The sequence below is a fragment of the Lactuca saligna genome, chromosome 7 (assembly GCF_052625555.1).
Source record: "Lactuca saligna cultivar CGN05327 chromosome 7, ASM5262555v1, whole genome shotgun sequence".
Lineage (NCBI taxonomy): Eukaryota > Viridiplantae > Streptophyta > Magnoliopsida > Asterales > Asteraceae > Lactuca > Lactuca saligna.
The window spans coordinates 27,501,562-27,520,733 of NC_136423.1; the positions used below are offsets into that span (position 1 = coordinate 27,501,562).

At 37.2% G+C, this 19,172-nt stretch overlaps 2 protein-coding genes and 1 long non-coding RNA gene across 3 annotated transcripts; 1 reads left to right on the top strand and 2 right to left on the bottom strand.

Moving 5' to 3' along the window:
• Window positions 1-10,823: 10,823 nt before the first annotated feature.
• LOC145005460 (membrane protein PM19L-like) lies at window positions 10,824-11,808 on the bottom strand. The gene is made up of 4 exons (XM_078964546.1): window positions 11,601-11,808; window positions 11,295-11,514; window positions 11,150-11,195; window positions 10,824-11,061 (listed from the first exon to the last, which is right to left on the bottom strand). The coding sequence occupies exons 1-4, from the start codon at window positions 11,725-11,727 to the stop codon at window positions 10,990-10,992; spliced, it is 465 nt and encodes a 154-aa protein (XP_078820672.1). The 5' UTR covers window positions 11,728-11,808; the 3' UTR covers window positions 10,824-10,989.
• A 557-nt stretch (window positions 11,809-12,365) lies between these two features.
• On the top strand, window positions 12,366-14,700 carry LOC145003951 (Pentatricopeptide repeat (PPR) superfamily protein). The gene has a single exon (XM_078962848.1). The coding sequence runs from the start codon at window positions 12,591-12,593 to the stop codon at window positions 14,328-14,330; it is 1,740 nt and encodes a 579-aa protein (XP_078818974.1). The 5' UTR covers window positions 12,366-12,590; the 3' UTR covers window positions 14,331-14,700.
• A 1,207-nt stretch (window positions 14,701-15,907) lies between these two features.
• On the bottom strand, window positions 15,908-17,939 carry LOC145006231 (uncharacterized). Its single transcript, XR_013662841.1, has 2 exons — window positions 17,102-17,939; window positions 15,908-16,153 (listed from the first exon to the last, which is right to left on the bottom strand). It is a non-coding gene; the product is annotated as an uncharacterized LOC145006231 (long non-coding RNA).
• Between the last annotated feature and the right edge of the window lie 1,233 nt (window positions 17,940-19,172).

Here is a 19,172-nt window from a genome sequence, read left to right on the forward strand (position 1 = left end):
CTTCGGGATCTCGGGACTCGCTTCGGGACTCGGGAATATTACCGGGGCTTCGGGATGGCTTCGGGGGTAAAATCGCAGAGCTTCGACACAAAAACGAGAGGAAATTAGCAATTTGGCCGGCTGCCCTCGCATCCTATTTATAGGAGGCTGGAAGCCTCTCGTACGCGGGGCATAAATGCGTACGCGGGGCGTACGTGCCTCAGAAACATAAGCGCATGCGTCATCCGAAGTGTCGACACTCTTCGGAGTACGCGGGGCGTACTCACTTACGCGGCGCGTAAGTCGGATCAGACCTGTGACTCGCCTTCGGATAATGCTTCCGAATTTTGATTTAAAAATAAATACAAATTAATTAATAAACTTCGGAAATTCATATCTTCTTCATACGAACTCCGTTTTCGACGTTCTTATATCCACGGAAAGGTGAGACTACGCTCTACAACTTTCGTTTAGACTCCGTCGGCTAATTTTGACTTTATTTTTATTATTTATTTTTAATAGGTCGGGACAGAAAATTTCGTTATAAATTCATAACTTCTTCGTCCGACGTCCGTTCTCGCCTAACTTTTTATCGCTTTGATACTAACAACGAGATCTTCGATTCTCGTTTAGATCACTAAGGCTAAATATCGCTTTAACGTAAATTTCACTTTTTACGTTATTCAGCGTTGCCGGTTCTATCGCGAAACTTCGACAGGTCATAACTTCCTCGTTATAACTCGGATTTCGGCATTCTTTATATCTTCGGAAACCTTGTTTCAACTACTACAACATTATCTAAAGATATCAAGTTTATTTTACACTTAAATTTTGACGCTTATTTTTATTCTTAATTAATCAAACCACATAATTAAGCAATTAAGCACAAAACACATAATACTCAAATAATACACTTATATTATTTCAAAACGGGTTACAAAGGTTAACCTAGACCATTACATTGCTAAAAATAGCAAGCCCGGAAACACAGGCGTTACAAACATCAAACACTATCTACCCTGAATCCATGGTCTGCTTCCTGCCCCAACTAGTCTGCCACTTACTCATACTAGCCCACACTCTTGGCTGACTATAACATCGCCGACTTCCAAACAACTAATCAAACTCAGATACTTGTCGATCCTCCTGAGAATTTTCCAACTCTCCCCCACTTATAACACTGACCTCTAAATACCGGTGAGTCATCCGGTCTAGAACAATCATCTATATCCTATACCTTCCTCATCCATAAATTGCTTTCCTCTGAACGATTAATCTTCACAAAACTGCTCTCCTGACATTGCACATCTCGAATCCCAAGGGAGTCCGACTCCCAGCTGAACACTTCTCACATCGCGAATGCTATACCCAATAACAAGACCACACAACCAATCCTGACCATACATCCCTTGGATACTAACCAGCTACAACTCCTAGCTATAAAACCCTCTACCAAAAGATAAACCAGACGAAAAGGCGAACAATACAACACAATAAATCATGCAAACATGACTAGCATATGCAATACTCGACAACAATCATAAGATAACAAGATATCAAAAAGGAAACATACCCGCAGCTGTATCCGGCTCTGCCCTGACCTCCTATACTATAAGCTGAAAAGCACACCCCTGAGCCCTCGAGGGCTCCACTCCACCCTGAACTCCACCAAAAATCCTTAAAGTAGCCAGTACTGGAGCCTGTACCGGTCCTGCAGCAAGCTGTGGACAGTTGGCCTGCAGATGACCAACCTGATGACACTGATAGCAAATCCTCATATCCTGGACTGGGGCTGTCTGACAGAAATCCCTTGCATAATGCCCCTCTCTCCCACACTTGCGGCACGCACCACCAGACCTACATACTCCAGTGTGACCCTTCCCGCACTTTCCACAAGTGCGGCTGCTCTAATCTCCCGAACTAGTATCAACGGTCTTGGACCGTTTCGGCGCCGACTGCGACTGTATCGGGGCCTGCCTCTGCTCCCTCAACTGTAGCTCAATATCCAACTCACACCGCCTTGCGACCTCCTGCAACTCCAACAAAGTCTCGCACCTCTGCGTAGACACAAACTTCCTGATATCCCTCTTGAGCATACTTCAGATATCGGGACATCTGAGCCTGCTCTGAAGCAAACTCCGGGCAAAACATCGCCCTCTCAGTAAACATCCTGGTGATCTCCGTCACTGACTCTGTAACCTGCTTTATCTCCAGGAACTCCTGAGCCAACCTCTCCCTCTCAACCCGTGGAACATAACGGGTACTGAACATTTCCTGGAACTGATCCCACAAAACCGCAGCCCGCTGCACATCCGAATATGACCCCATGGTCAATCTCCACCAATCCTTCGCCTCGAGCCTCAACAGGTTCAGAGCATACCTCACTCTCTGATCAGCAGGTCATGAACACGTGAAGAAACACCCCTCCACGTCTGACAACCATCTCATAGCAACAATCGGGTCCTGAACTCCATCGATGGTAGGGGGCTTCGTATTATCGAAGTCCCAATATTGAAAACATCTACCGGCTCATCCCCCTGCCGCTGCTACAGCCGTTGTAGCTGCTGTGGCAGCCGTATCTGTAAGATCTGCATAGCGCTCATCAAAATACTCCACCATGGCGGTCTTGATTGACCCAAACAGTTCCGGCAACTCGGCCCGGAACATAGCAGCAACCTCACCATGCAGGATCTCACGAATCCTAGCATCCAACTCATCTATGCTCATCTGACTGATTACCTTGGGTGGTGCTGACCTACCCTGATCGCCCTCTCCTGCTCCAGATCCTGACCCAGATCCACTCCCAGCATGCCTCGTAACCACCATACTGAAAAACACCACAAACATCAGAAACCTCCCACTAACCCGAGAACCGACTCTCAACCCAACCCTAGGGGTTGTGACTTCCTTGATACGCATATGGGTCCTGTGCTTTCAGTAGTACGGGCCCATACTACCTTCCACACCTACCCATATTTATATCAAGTATCACCACAACACCCTAGAAAAGAACAGGCATAACAAGCACTCAACCCTCACTCCTAGAGGAGCACTGGAAATCTCATACAGAAAGAAGCCCTAGGCTAGCAGGCATCATAAATTAGGCAACTCTATCATGCGATTCCTGAAGATCCCTAGCTTAGTACTAGCATGATGTTATATCATATCACATAAACAAATAACTTGTATGGTAATTTGGGGCTACTTACTGGCTCCGACTAATCGTACCTCGGCGTCCTCCTTGACTCCTTTTTGAAAACCATTTTAAATTCTCTTTTGAAAACTCTCCTTGATTTGAGACTGGATTCACACAAATTTTCCTCCAATTCACTCAAACCAAGGCTCTGATACCAACTTGTAACATCCAAAAATTTAAGCCAATTTAAACTTTTCAAAAACAACCCAAATTCATTAAGTTATTACAAAAAGGTTTTCAATACATTTATTATCACAGTATTCCCAGAACCATAACATAAAACATATACATGAGGAGCGGTACGATCACGCCTTTGCTTTGCCACGGTCTCCTGAAATATCTGAAACATTTAAACAACAACTGTAAGCCCGAAAGCTTAGTGAGATACCCCCAAAATACCAACCATATATACCATACACATAACAAGCCATATCATAACAGAACATAGAACAACCATGCACTTCGGGTCTACTGTGTGACTGGTCCGCCGCACCGGGCGTTCAGTCCACCTGGTCCACCATCCGAGTCTAGCCATATCCATCCAGTCTGCAGTGTGGTTGGTCTTCCCGCACCGGGCCTTCAACCCACCTGGTCCACTCTCTGAGTCTACATTATGACTGGTCCGCCCGCACCGGGCCTTTAGTCAGCCTGGTCCACTCTCCGAGCCTGGGCACGTCTGGTCCGCCCTCGTGGGGCCTACAACCTATCCGGACTGCTCGTTGGGCCTTCGGGGTATCCGGTCCGCCTTGGGTATGTTGGCCTACAACACAAAGCAGGACCCACCTCAACCTAACCCCAGTCAACCAACCATGTGCACATAAACATATAACCACATAACAATAAATCGTCAGTCAACCGATTTAGCAAATCACATACATAACATACTCTAAACAGGATATCGACCTAACCGTTCACTAACATATACCATCCTAACTACCAGGATGCAAACATAGCAACACAATAACATAACAACAATACCCGGATTACAATCCAATAAAGGGCTGGACTTGGTGCCTTAGACCCTGTCGATATAGTGAGGATAACTCACCTCACAACTACGGACTAAAAAGGTAAGATCACGCTGCTCCAACCTCCGACACAAACTCCACCAATGATAATACCAAAAGACTAAACTCAATAAATACCAATAATTACCAAATTACCCCTGGAAGTCAACTGATCAACTCTTGGTCAAAGTCAAAGTCAAACTTCCTGACTGACTCTACTCGCCGAGTCAGCCCGCTGACTCGTCGAGTCCCTATGCTCTGAAAACTCCCATATCACAACCCAACTCGCCGAGTTACCCCAAGACTCGCTGATTCCCACGAACTCTGAGTCACTTCCTGCTCAACTCATTGATTCAAAGCTCAACCAAAAAGGTTAGGACTTTGCGACCAGACTCGCCAAGTCCAAGAACAGACTTGCTGAGTCCAAGACAATCTTCAACAGACTTGCCGAGTTGTTCTTCGAACTCGTCGAGTCCCTGCCTATCTTCATCTAACTCGCCGAGTACACCCATGTGACTCGCCGAGTACATCTAGTTCTTAATCCATACAGTGGCTTTCCATGCCATGTAGGGGCTCCAATTCAAAGATCTACCCTTCTACAAGCTATTCCTCACGTAAAGTTGCAAACTTTACGTGAATCCAAAGAGATCTAAGCATAAAACACTCTTGAACTAGGGCTTGGGACAAGAAGGCTTCACCAACAATTCAAAGACATGAACTTTATGATCTTCTGGACCATCTCAAGTCCAGATCTAAGGTAGCAACCTTAGATCCAACCTCCAAGCCCAAATAACTTCTAGAAATACTCCCAAAAATGATAGATCTTTATGGATAATAGCTCAAGAAATGAATCATTACCTCAAGAGAAGACTCCAATAAAAGAATAAGCCAAAACCTTGCAAAACCCTTGCTCCAAGCCTCTTAATCTTCAAAGATATCTTCAACAACACTCCTTTAAGATTCAAATGCTCTCTAATTCTCTCTCAAACAAATATTCGGGTTTCTGGACTTCAAGGGAGAGTAAAGAGACTGAGGAGAGGGTATTGTGTTCTTTATATAGGGCTCAACCCCCGGGATTAGGGTTTTCTCCATACAGCACCAACTCGCCGAGTCCAACCATCGACTCGCCGAGTTGGCCACTTAACACGCGACCAAAGTCGCGACCCTACTCGCCGAGTCTACCCATGGACTCACCGAGTTAACCATCCACATTTTCACTTTGAACCCTGAACTCGCACTCCTGAACTCGGGATATTACATTATATGTTGTAGATATATGGTTCCTTGGACTATTTGATCTATACTCAAAGTTTGAGTTCATTTCTTCTTGATTTTGACCTAAATTGGGAAGAGACATGCATTGGACATGCATGTCCATAAAGTAGGGATTTTTATGGTGTTTTGGGGGTATAAAATCCTACTGGAAAGTATGGACTTAAGATCTTAAGGATTGAGTACTTGATGGTTGGCTTTATGCCCTAAGTTATCCTTAAGAACATAGGTTTAAAGGTCTTGTCTTATTGGAATGTATTAATACATAAAGTTGGAAAATTTATCCATCAAGACCTTGGGGAGAACCACATCTTATCTTTGGAGCTCTTGAGGATGAAGGAAAACAAATTAATGTATTAAGATGTTTAGGCCTAGTTCCTACGACGTGGCCTTTTGGCTGCCACAACGTGATGACTGGGGGAACCTGACTGTTTTGTCTTTTTTTGACCATGACGTGACCAATAGGAGGTCACAATGTGGTAGCTCTCTGAAGATGACTTGGAGATTGTACTTTTGGTATAGTTTAACTTTTGGCCAAATTTATAATTTTAGAATGTAGACGTAGGGTTTACCTTGTGTGGTTTATTTGGAGGTGTTTAGCACCCATCTATTCGTTGTGAGAGTTGTTAGCTATGGACGAAATGACATTGAGGTGAGTTTTAGCCGACTTTATGAGACATGTGAGTTTTCCACTATATCATGTAAGAAGACCAGGTGGTGGCCCATGTCAATTGTATGAAAGACTCGGATGTGGCTCCCAGTAAATGTATGCAAGACAAGGGTCTGGACCCTAATAGTTATATGTAGGATGCTAGTTATCTTTGTGATGCTTGTATGGAAGACCAGGAGGTGGCTCTTAGCACTTGTATGTAAGAGCCGACTTTAGCTCCCCGCATGGAAAGGAAAGACCATGATGTCGCTCATGATTAATAGTGATTGTAAGACTATGGTTGGCATATAGCATTCCCTATACTATGTATGATATGTGGTATTTTAGGGAACTCACTAAGTTTTGTGCTTAAGTTTTTGTGGTTTAAACAATTTTAGGTACTTCCAATTCCAAAGGGAAGGACCCGATTTGACTCCACAACATCCCTTGATGGCTTTTTCCGCATTGATTACTTTTGACTTAGTATGATGTTTGACGAATATATTTTATTTCGTTTGGTTTTGGGACAAATGGTTGTACGATTTGATGGTTTAAAAATGAATTTTTTTGTTAGTATTTTTGGACTTTACACTATACTTCATAACACTAATTGGAAACTCATCATCTCCTCTAACAAGCTTGTAACTAACCCTTCTTTTTATCATAACCTACTCGGTGTATTATAGTAACTCACTTTCACCTGTTCGAAAATCTCAAACGTTGTCCACCAATTGAAGCTATACAATATAAACTTGGTTTGGATGCTTACTTATTGAGTAGGGTAGAGTTCTTGACCTTTGAAAGCTTAAGCACCTCAAATGTGATGCCTCTATTGGTTCACAAATACCAAAATGTAAGTGGAGACTTAAGAGAATAAGTTATCTCTCTCCAAGAGATGGTGTAACTGATTTTGGCTCTAGGGGGTTCTATTTATAGTGTTGCACATGCTAGGTTTACACTTTGTAAACCCTAATAACCCATGACTTTCCACATTCTCATGCTCCATGGGTTTAACCTCCATGGACTTAAAGATTTGTGAGAACTTGAGAAATCCTAATCTATTTATCATTTTTCAAACCAAGACCACCAATCTTCTTCAAATGGTGCGTCTAAGCCATATCTAGGCTCAAAAAAATATTTGACGATCTTTTTTTGAAACGTGCATGTATGCACATTTAACTGCGGATAATCATGCATCCGCAAATCTGAAACCTCCCAAAAATACAGTCCAAAAATTTCATGTTTAAATTATAAATAAAACCATAATCATCCAAATCATCTCATAAAACATAAGTAGTGTATCTCAAAACATCATAGCATTTGTCAACAACATCAGAGTATAAAAATCCCAGGCTGAACATATGGTGTGTGCACTGCAATCATCTCGAGCCCTTCCCCTTGCTAGCGGAAGTACCTGAAACCAAAACTGAAAACTATAAGCACGAAGCTTAGTGAGTCTCCCCAAACTACCACATATCATACACATAATCACATAATAACACACATTGGGCCTTGCCCGCTACATCAAACCCCGTCTGGCATCGGGCCGAAGTCCGATATACATATAACATATAAACAAAGCATATAACATATAAACAAAGCATATAACATAAACACATAACATAAACATATAAACATTCCTCGGGCTTGCCCCGACATCGGACCAAAGCCCGAAACATATAAACATAACATATAAGCTAAACATCCCTCAAGCTTGCTCTGGCATCGGACCGAAGCCCGAAACATATAAAAAACACATGCACGAATCACGAAGACATTAAGCATATAAACATTCCTTGGGCTTCCGGCGACATCATACCAAAGTCCAGAAACATATAAACATAACATATAACCTAAATCGGGCTAACCACGACATCAGAACTAAGTCCGACATATGCTATCATACATAAACGGGCCGATATTGGTGCCTTCGACCCGTTCCTAATGGAGGAAACTCACCTCATAAAGCTAGCTGCTAAACCACTTGGTAAGGAATCTCTATCGGCTGCTCCCGCGACTCCCCTACTATCATTAACAATAACACTTATTCAAAATCCAATAATCCTTCCTCGGGTAAAATGACCATTTTACACCATATCTAGTTTGGACCATAGCCTAGGCCAGTTCCATCTAATCTTTCAAAGCCCACTAATGGCCTACTAAAGGCCCACTAATAGCCTAATTTTCTAAATTGGGCCCAACTTCTCAAATGGGCCTTCCCTTAGGCCTAAACTTGTCATTGGTCCATTATCTGACTTCTGATGGCCTATTAAGTCCCAACAGCTACTAAGTCTAAAGATTTGGTCCAATCAGAGGCCCAAAAGACATGAAGCCCAAATCTTGAGAGTATGCTGAGCGTACTCCTTTGTATGCTACACATATAGCTTGCATGGCTTGTACGCCGTGCATACTGGCGTGTATGCTCATCGTACTACCCTGTTAAGCCATCAACTTCAAAAATGCTTATTTCATTAAGACCTTAAGCCCATATTACAGATCTGAATCCCTTAGCATGTCTTAAATCATAAAGTCGACTACTTGGTGGCTTGTAACCCACCAAATAAACACAAACTTAGAATATAGCAACTAACTTCCATGGAAATGGTTAGATATCATGCATGGTCACAAATGGGCCTTAAAGATTGAAACTTTACTCCTTATAGGACTCATATATATCACTAAGGGTGGCAAACCTAGACCTAAAAACAAGTTGGAATATTAAAGATCCATTATTGGGACTAAAAAGATCCCAAAACATCACTACACTAGATCCAAGCATTTATAAGGAATGTTGAAATGAAAGCTTTATACCTCTAATGAGTGCCAAATGGTGAGGTAATCTCAGATCCTTGAGCTCAAGATACTCAAGTTCTTCTTCTCTAACTTCTCTTTTCTTCTTCCAAGCTCCAAATCACCAAAGTAAGCTTCACAAAGCCAACAACACACAAGGATGAAGTATGAAAGGGTTTCTATGGTTTCGGAGGTTGAGAGGCTGGTAAGGAGGCTAGGGTTTGAGTCATAATGTTGTATTTATATGGCTTAAACCCTAAAAATTAGGGTTTGGAACCTGCTCACATACGTTGCGCTTACTCTTTGGTATGCTGCGCATACGTGCATGTGTCCCCCGCATCCAATGCTCCTCTACGCCCATCGTACGCCAAGGCTATGCCCAACGTATGTCTTCTGGCAGCCCAACTATTCGGCCCACTCAATAATGGTCCACTCACATAATCCATCTATTAAACACTTAGCCCAACAATTAATTAAATAAATATTAAATAACTCAAGTGATGATCGTTACAAAGTCCATATATATATATATATATATATATATATATATATATATATATATATATATATATATGGGAGGGTTCAATTGAAAAAAAAGGTTGAGAATGAGGGAATCATTCTCAACCACTCATTTATTTTTGCCGTAAAAGCCTCCGTCGTACCAACGGAAATGAGAAATGAATAGACATATGTTTTTCAACAAAGCATATTTCCTTAAACTATGTTAATTATTACCTTAATATATATACAAAAACATAGTTTTTTCGTTTTTTTTTTAATTTTTAAAAAGCTATTTTTATCGAAAAATGATTTTAAATATACCAAAATTCAGATGCGACATCCTATGTCTGATCGATTTCTCATTTTGATTTTGATTTCCGAAAGTCCAATTGAGAACCTGTGAGTACCGATTCTGAGTCCTTCAGTGTTGATTGTGACTGTGAGTTCAAAACTCCGATTCTAATTTCATGAACAACGAAGAAATTCCGATTCCAACTGATTTCGTTTGCGAATCTGGGAAATTCCAGTTCCAAATCCGTTATGAACTTTAACAAATTGATGAAATTGATGAATTTGGGTTGCAAATCTGTCTTGAACGACGAACCTCCCAGCCACGAATATCGATGATTGATTAACACTAGATGACATTGATGATGGTTTATTTGAAGAAATCTGGATGATTTTTGAAGGGTAGAGGAGAAATTTTAATGATGAACGAACTGTTATCGAGTTTTCAATAGTTACATATTTGAGATTGAAGGTTATTAACATATTTACAAGTTTGCCACCGTGTCTTTTTATGCTTAGATTAAATGAGTGGCTGAGAATGATTCCCCCATTCTCAACATTTTTTATTTTCTCAATTGAACCCACCTCTATACACACACACACACACACACACACACACACACACACACACACATATATATATATATATATATATATATATATATATATATATATATATATATATATATATATATATATATATATATATATATATATATACACAATGACGTCCATAGTTTATATAACTGCTTATTATCAAATATTACGAGGGATAATGATGCATTACCAGTCCTTATGACTGCAAACTTTCAATATTACTACAAATAATTATATCTATCGTTCACACTTCAAAATATATGCATATATGAATATTTAGATGTGCGTATATGTATATTTCAAAACAAAAGTTCGTCAGATCTTTTTTTAGGATTGATCTCTCTTAGACGCTGCATTTCGTTAATATTGATGGTTTTGGTTTTGAAAAATGATTGAGCGGATTAAGAGTTTTTAAGTTCTCAGAAAACTTTAAATTATCAAAAGAACTTATATATATATATATATATATATATATATATATATATATATATATATATATATATATATATATATATATATATATATATATATATAATCAAGCAAATTTAATAATGAATAGTCATTAATCCAAATCTTTTTATTACATTTCATAAATACAATCATATCATCGCTTACAGAAACGAAAGAGAATCAAGAAAAAAAAATCCAAACACAAGCCTATACACACAAACACCTTTAAGACATTGGTTTGTGTCAACCGCTTGAAGCCATCAACCGTAAAGGGTAGCTACATATACGAGTTGAGTTGCAGAAAGGATAATTGTGAATGCCTCCATCGTCCTCTACAATACCAAATAAACAACCAAATTAAACTCATATTTCATGATAATTTCTATCTTTTACATCCAAAATCATAATTAATAAACTCACCAAGCGGGCATTTCTGCCTTCGAGCTCAATTTCCTTCCAAGCAAACCTACATATAATGATAATTTGAAAGTTTCTTTTAGACCATGCATGCAAGGTCATGCCGTATATTTGAACATATCAATTAAGAGTTAATCGAATATAATACCCCATGGCAAGAACAGTAAGGGCCCATGCAATGATAGCAGATGACACTGCCGCCGGCCTGCTAGTGGAATCCCAAGAACGATAATTGTCAAATCCAGCCAAAATCGATGCAACGCCAGCAACACCAGCAATCAAAGCGAAGGTTACAAAGAATCCCGTGGCTGCATTTCCCATCGGGAAGTAAATTGGCGAAAAATGAGCAGGCAAATCGAATCCTGGACCTGTTCATATATAAACATTAGCAGTGTACGTGTATATATATTTATATAAATCATGATCATGGTGAAAAGAGAACAACAAATTATACCAATGATGAAGCCATGGTCGATGGCTCTATTCATGGCCCAACCACCGATGCCCAGAAGAATGACGTACATGCAGAAGTTCAACACCATAATGAGCGACGCCACTGATCTCATTTGCCCGTTCGCCATTTTTTTTTTTTTGAAGATCGACTCAAAAAAGACAAGAGAGATCGGTGTGTGTTTGTGTGATTTAGGGTAAGGATGAGATATGTGTCTTCTTATAGATGAGTTTTCTTCATTTGTAAATGTTTTTTTGGTTCGTTCCTTGTTGAGGGTGTTTGTGAGAAAGGGTTTTGTGGGGTTACGTTGTAAAGGTGATGATAGGGTTTCTTTCGGGTTTAAGGCAAGCTAATAAAAAAGATGGTATATTCTTTGGTTAAGGCTTTTGCTCAAATATTCTTTATCATATATAAATCATTTTTTTGATTTCATATATATATATATATATATATATATATATATATATATATATATATATATATATATATATATATATATATATATATATATATATATATATATATATATATATATATATATATATTTGGTTGTCTTTTACTTTTTTATATAATAGAGTATGAAAACTTGTGACAAACTAAAGATGCTTAATGAAAAAGATGTGCCATGTCGACAGTGTCGGCCCAAGTACTGTCCGGCCCATGTCAGCAACTTGGAGTTGGAGGGGGCCTAAATGTAGGCCCATTTACTATTCTGTATTTTTGAAGCCCAATGGATGCTATGGAAGTCCAGTAGTCAGTAGACAATCTTGGAACGATTCTCTCATTCGGATTTTGGAACGATTTTGAATCGATTGGAGTTATGTAAACAGAAAAACAGTAAATTGCTTCTGATTTTGGAGGATTTATGGACTTTGATTCTTGAATTATTGATTTAATGGTTTTGCTGGCAACGATGACTTTACTTCTGTGTGCAATTTCTCTATCTTAGTTCTCGTTATCACAACTTCTTTCTAAGACACGAATGGAATTACCATGATTAGGAAACTCAAAGTTTTACAATGGTCATCTGATGTTTCTCGTACCATCTTATGCACAAACGTCACACTCGCACAATCCTCGAAATGTTTAACAACTATCACGAATCATGTCAAACAAACTACCCCTGTGTACATTCCCATAACTTCGGATCATCTCAAACATCAAAGAACCTATGAAGCTCTTGTCTTTCCGAACAAAGTCTCCTACCCAGATGTTTACTCGTGCACCAAGATGATCCAAGGTCATGTAAGAAACAATCGGCTTAACAACGCCTTGAAGCTGTTCGACGAAATGCCAGTTCGGGATGTGGTAACATGGAACTCTATGATCAAAGGCTGTTTCGACTGTGGGAATTTGGAGTTAGGTTGTAAGCTGTTTGAAGAAATGCCTGAAAGAAATGTGGTTTCTTGGACGACGATGTTAAACGGGTTGTTGTTATATAAAAGGACAAAAGCAGCTGAAAAGTTGTTCTTGGAGATGCCATTAAAAGACGAAGCTACCTGGAATTCAATGATTCATGGATATTTCATAAATGGGAGAGTAGAAGATGCTGTGAGGTTGTTCCACGAGATGCCAAACAGGAGTATCATCACTTGGACCTCCATGATCAGCGGGCTTGATCTAGCTGGAAAGAGTGATGACGCGTTACTTCTCTTCAACCAGATGATGCCATCTGGCATTCGACCCACTTCATTTACATTCTCATCTGCAATAACAGCTTCTGCAAATGCAAAAGATTTCCATTTAGGTGTCAAGATCCATGGTCAGGTAATCAAACTTGGTTACCTTTCAGACACATACATTACTTCCCCTTTAATCACATTTTATGCACATTGCAATGACACTGATAGTTCCTCAAAAGTTTTTAATGAGAATCCACAAACGTCTGTGGTAGTCTGGACTTCCCTCTTAACTGGATACAGTTTAAATTCCAAACATGAGAAAGCATTACAAGTATTCTCCAACATGTTTAGATCTAATGTTCTTCCAAATCAATCTTCATTCACTAGTGCCTTAAATTCATGTTGTGAAATGGAAGATTCAAACAAAGGGAATGTAATCAATGGAGCAGCTATCAAACTAGGACTTGAATCCGACATGTTTGTAGGCAATTCCCTTATTGTATTCTACACAAAACATGGGAATATACAAAACGGATTATCCGTATTTAAACAAATACCTAAAAAGAATATTGTTTCATGGAACTCTATGATTGTAGGATGTGCACAAAATGGTTATGGGATGTGGAGTTTAATCCTTTTTAACCAAATGATAAGTAAAGGGATGTTAAATGAAGCTGATGATATAACATTTACTGGGCTTCTTTCTGCTTGTAGTCATTCTGGAATGTTAGAAAAAGGACAAAATATATTTAACTATTTATTAAAGTATAAGTTTAAGAAGGTGAAGCTTGAGCATTATGCATGTATGGTTGATATTTTAGGGCGTAGTGGGAGGTTACATGAAGCTGAAGAGTTGATTAAAAACATGCCAATGGAACCGAATAAATCTATTTGGCTATCTTTACTTAGTGCTTGTAAGATGCATTCAAATTTAAAAATGGCTGAAAGAGTTACACAAGCTATTTTCAACATAGATCAAGATTGTAGTGCTGCGTATACGCTTTTATCAAATTTGTATGCTTTTTCTGGTAGATGGAATGATGTTTTGAGAATTCGGGAGTTGATGAAAAGCAAAGGGGTTGTAAAAGAGCCAGGGCATAGTGTTGCATAGGTCTCAATATAATGACGTTGAAGATGAACAAAAGGTTGTATTTTTGTGCATAAAGTATGACATTACACACATCATATTGGTTGAAGTGGAGAATGAGAGAAGAGTATTGCGAGACAAAAAGGTCTCATGAAATGAAATTTTTATTGGGTGTCAGTCAGACTGGCTGTGTTGTATGATTCTGAATGTTGGCTGACTCGGAAGAATCATGAGAGGAAGATGGAAGCGGCGGAAATGAGGATGTTTTGGTGGACATGTGGTAGAACTGTGTTGGACATGATGTTGATTATTGAATATAGTTATATGAAATTTGTTAAGAATTGTATTGATCACGGAAAAATTGAGAGAAGTAGAAAAAAATATTTTTCTTCAATGTAAGGCTTCAACATATATAATGACTTAGGGTAAATTACATGAAAACCACTAGATTTTGCTCATTTTCATTGCTTAAGAACTATATTTTAGTTTTTCAATGAAAGACACAATATTTTGAAAAGAATCCTTCGTCATCCCGTTATTACTTGGTAAACATGTTACCATAATGATGTGACATTTTTTTTCACTAGATTCGTCCAATTTTAACATTTTTTTTTCTAATTTGACCGTAATGCCACATACCATAACAATATTGTTCTATGTATTCTTTTATTAGTTTATAACCCATGAAAACCGCAGTTATAAAATTAAGACAAAACTTCAAAAGTAGTCTCTGTGGTTTCCGAAAATATCAAGTTTAGTCCCTGAGTTCAATAAACCTCATGGATCGTCCTTGTGGTTTCAAAACTTTTAACAAATGGTCATTTTCGTTAACCCCGTTAGCTTTTAGCCGTTAAATGAAGGACAATTCGGTCATTTCACTACTACAGAGACCATTTATGAAGTTTTGTCTTATATATATACTAGGTTATAACCCGTGGACACCACGGATAAAAAAATAAAAAATTATAAATAAATCATAATATAATGATAAGAAAAAAATTTATTAATTTATAAAGATAGATACTTCAAACTATAACAACACATTGGTTTGAATGATGTTTTATAAAATTTTAATTTTATACCACCCTCTGCAACAAAAAACCGTCACATGTTTCAATTCAATTAACCCATTAAAGTTATATCTCTCAACTATTTTAAAACAAATGAATGGTGAAGCTTCATCTACATTAAGTAAATAAAAGTTTACAAAAATCAATGGTTAAATTATATTGCGCCATTTCGTTTCATTTTCAAAGAGATCAAAAAGAAACTCGTCTAAGTATGAACATATTTTACAAACTTTTGAACATTTTTTTAAAATACAAATTAAGTACACAAATCATTTCACGTTATATATTATAAGTAACATATAACAAATACCTATAAGCAAATACATGAAGAATCCAATGATCTATTTAGGAAAGGTATGCGGCTCCACGTTCTTATTTATGTTCCCACAACAATTTTCAGCCGTTATAAACCAAATAAATTGGAATTAATCTTAAAATGTTATTCCTAATAAGTGGTAAACCTAAAACTCACATCCACTCCTTTACACACCATTCTTCAATATATTAGATCACTTTAAAATCACTAACACAGACAAAAATAAAACTCCCTATGCAAATGGAATATATTACAACGGAAGAATCCACAACAATTTGTGTCTAGAAATGGAAAAAAATGCAATCTGCAGGGCCATCTTATAACAAAAGCGTCATGATTACTCAAGCCACACTCAACTGATTTTTTATTCTTATCCATTGATTCCTTCATAACCTCTTGGTGATGGATTATTCAACCCAAATTCATCTCATTTGTCAATCAGCAAATCTCTTCCTAAAAATCTACATTTCAAAGGGGCCATTTGAAGTTTAGTTAGAAATTCAATAAAAAAAAACTTAAATTTAAAGTTTATGTTATATGATAATATCACGGGTTGTGTATTTATTACAAAATACTTATGGAATGGAGTAACTAAAGTCGAGCAAACTGACTTTCACATGAAGTTATATAATCCATTCAATAGAAAACAAAAGTATGTTCCATTGTCTAGTAATAACAGTGATCCAATTGGTCTTAGATAAAAAAAAGATATCAAAGAATAGAGCCATTAGCAACTGTTGCAGTTTTTAAAACCATGACAGAGATGTTGCTTTCTATAGATAAAGACATCAATATGCATTTTAAATACGGTAAAATTTTTAGCAATCAAACTACAAAAAGAAAGGCACTATAAAGACAACTACAATGTAGGACAACTGATTAGAAGTGTGATCATTATGATTTATTCTACAATGGTACTACTTAAGTCACTTTTATGTATACACGTGACTATGTATGGTAAAGCAAGAAATAGCTTAAAAAACACTTTAATAGCAATGTAATTTTAAAGTACAATGCTATAATTTATCTAAGATAAATATGAATTCTTTTGTTTTTCTCTTCTTAATCAATCAACATGGATCTGTTACCATATAACCCTAAAATGACCCTAAAAATTGGCTGAATTAAGTTGAAAAAATGTTTAAAAAACTAAGAAAACTTATATAAAAATTCCCTTATGCATAATACATGTAAATGTCTGTATCATTCGAGTCTAAAAGGTGAATAAGAAAGATAATGGTCGTGGAAGAAGATATTAACCAATTATATTTCTCATAACATATTCTAATTGATGTCATAACTTCTGGTATACTCATGGACGATTTCTATAGAGTATGATAGGAATAGCAATGTTAAAATAAATCAGGGTAAAAAACCAAATACCATAGGAGAAGAGTCTTTTTACTTACCATAGGAGAGGAGTCTTTCCTGCCTCCTAGAATGATAACCATTAAAACCATGATGCCACTCAAACTTGAATGGCTAAGTACGAGAAATGATTTCCAAAAAAGGGTAATATACCAAACCAGGTCAAAACACACCGGAAGTAGTTGCAGGTGTTAAAGCCCTGTTTTTTTTTACCCTATCACCATTGATAGAAGAAATCACCAAAATTAAAATAAAAAAGGAATAAACAGGTATATGGTGAAGTTTGTGACCTAGACAGGCAACATATCCAACTAAAATCGGATATATTGCAAACCCTAGATTCCAATCCCATGGAAAAGAGACACAGCTGAAACGCTAACCCATAAACTTAGTGCTCCAAGATTCTATAATCACAAAAAGAATTAGGTGTGTGAATTTAGATTAAGTGAGATAGTAAGGAGAGATTTCATGAAACTAAAATACTCAAGATTTTCAACGAGCAACTTGCAAACTCTTCAAACCACTCAACCAATGTTTTGAGAATCAAGAAACCAACAAAAAAAGACACAAAACTACTTACCAATTGTGAGATAATGAAGCAAAAAAATGACGTCTAGGGTTTTTTGGTTTTTGGAGAGAAGCAAGAAGATACAGTGTACAAGACCGAGAAGCTCCGATAGATAAGAGAGATGGCCAACCAGCTTCAAAAACTATCGATCACCAACATGTACACCAAAAAACTTGTATCTGCTTGATAACTCTTGGTTTTCATCTATATCTCACTCTTATAATGAAGATGATGAGAGACACAAAAATAAAAAATCAAAAGGAGATTCGATGAAGAGAAGATTAGTCGTCAAACATTATAAGGAAATGGATTATCTAATAATTTGAATTTAAGAGATTTTAGGCAATAAATCAGGGAATGATAATCAGGAGAGCTGATTTAGAGGAGTTGATGCTGGAATAGATGAATAGGTAATGGGCGGGAAAAATAGTGAGTAAATTGCTTAAGGAATGACACGTGGCAAAACACTGGTTTAAAAAGGGAACATCTGGCTTTTTAAAGAGTCTTTTATTAAGAATATATACTAGGTTTAAACCCGTGGAAATCCACGGATGATAAATTGAAATATAATTATAGTTTTTAATTTGTAACAAAAAAAAGATATGAAAGTTTAGAAAAAATGAAGAATAGTGATATTAGCATTAATATGAATAAGTCAAATACAATAAAGTTGTAAAAATTAATTAATTAATATGATAGATGAAGTACGATACAAGAAAAGTAAATAAAAGATGGTAGAAAAGTAAATAAAAGATGGTAGAAAAGCATTGTTTATAAATTCCCAAAAACTTCCTGATAAACGACATTGGAAGTTTTATTTGTGAGACTACCATCCTTATCTAAAATTAACAATTTTAATTCGTCCCTACTTTGGACTCTAGATAAAGCAACATACAATTGACCATGTGAAAACACGGGATGTTTGAGAAACAAACCAACCTTGGATAATGACTGTCCCTGACTCTTATTAATGGTCATTGCAAAACATACAGCCAATGGAAACTGTCTTCTTCGAAATTTGAATGGAATCAATGAAGGTAAAATTGTGTGATACACGATAATCGTGATGATTATAAATTGCTTATTGATCTTATGTATCTATTCAAGATTATATTTTTACAATTAGAAAAACATCTATTCCAGCATATTGATTATTGTTGTAAATTTCAACCATAAATTCATAGAGAAAACAAAGTGATCTAAACTGATAATACTAACCTGACATATGGATATGGAAATCTTGCAGGTAGAACTAGAATGAGGATTACAACTTTAACGAAGCAGTTTGATGTAAGCTTAATGAAAAAAAAATCGCAGAAACAATTGAACATTAAGAAGACGAATGAGGTGTTTCAAAATTTTGGATTTCACGTTTTGAGTTAAAGTTATATGCTTGAATATTGGAAAAAGATTACGATTATATGATTTTATTGTTGTTGGATCTTTATTAGATATAATTTTCTTCCTGATTTTTTGGAATTTAAAAGATTACAACTAAAAATTAGTTTAATATTCAAATTTCATCTAAAAAAGGAGTATAGAAT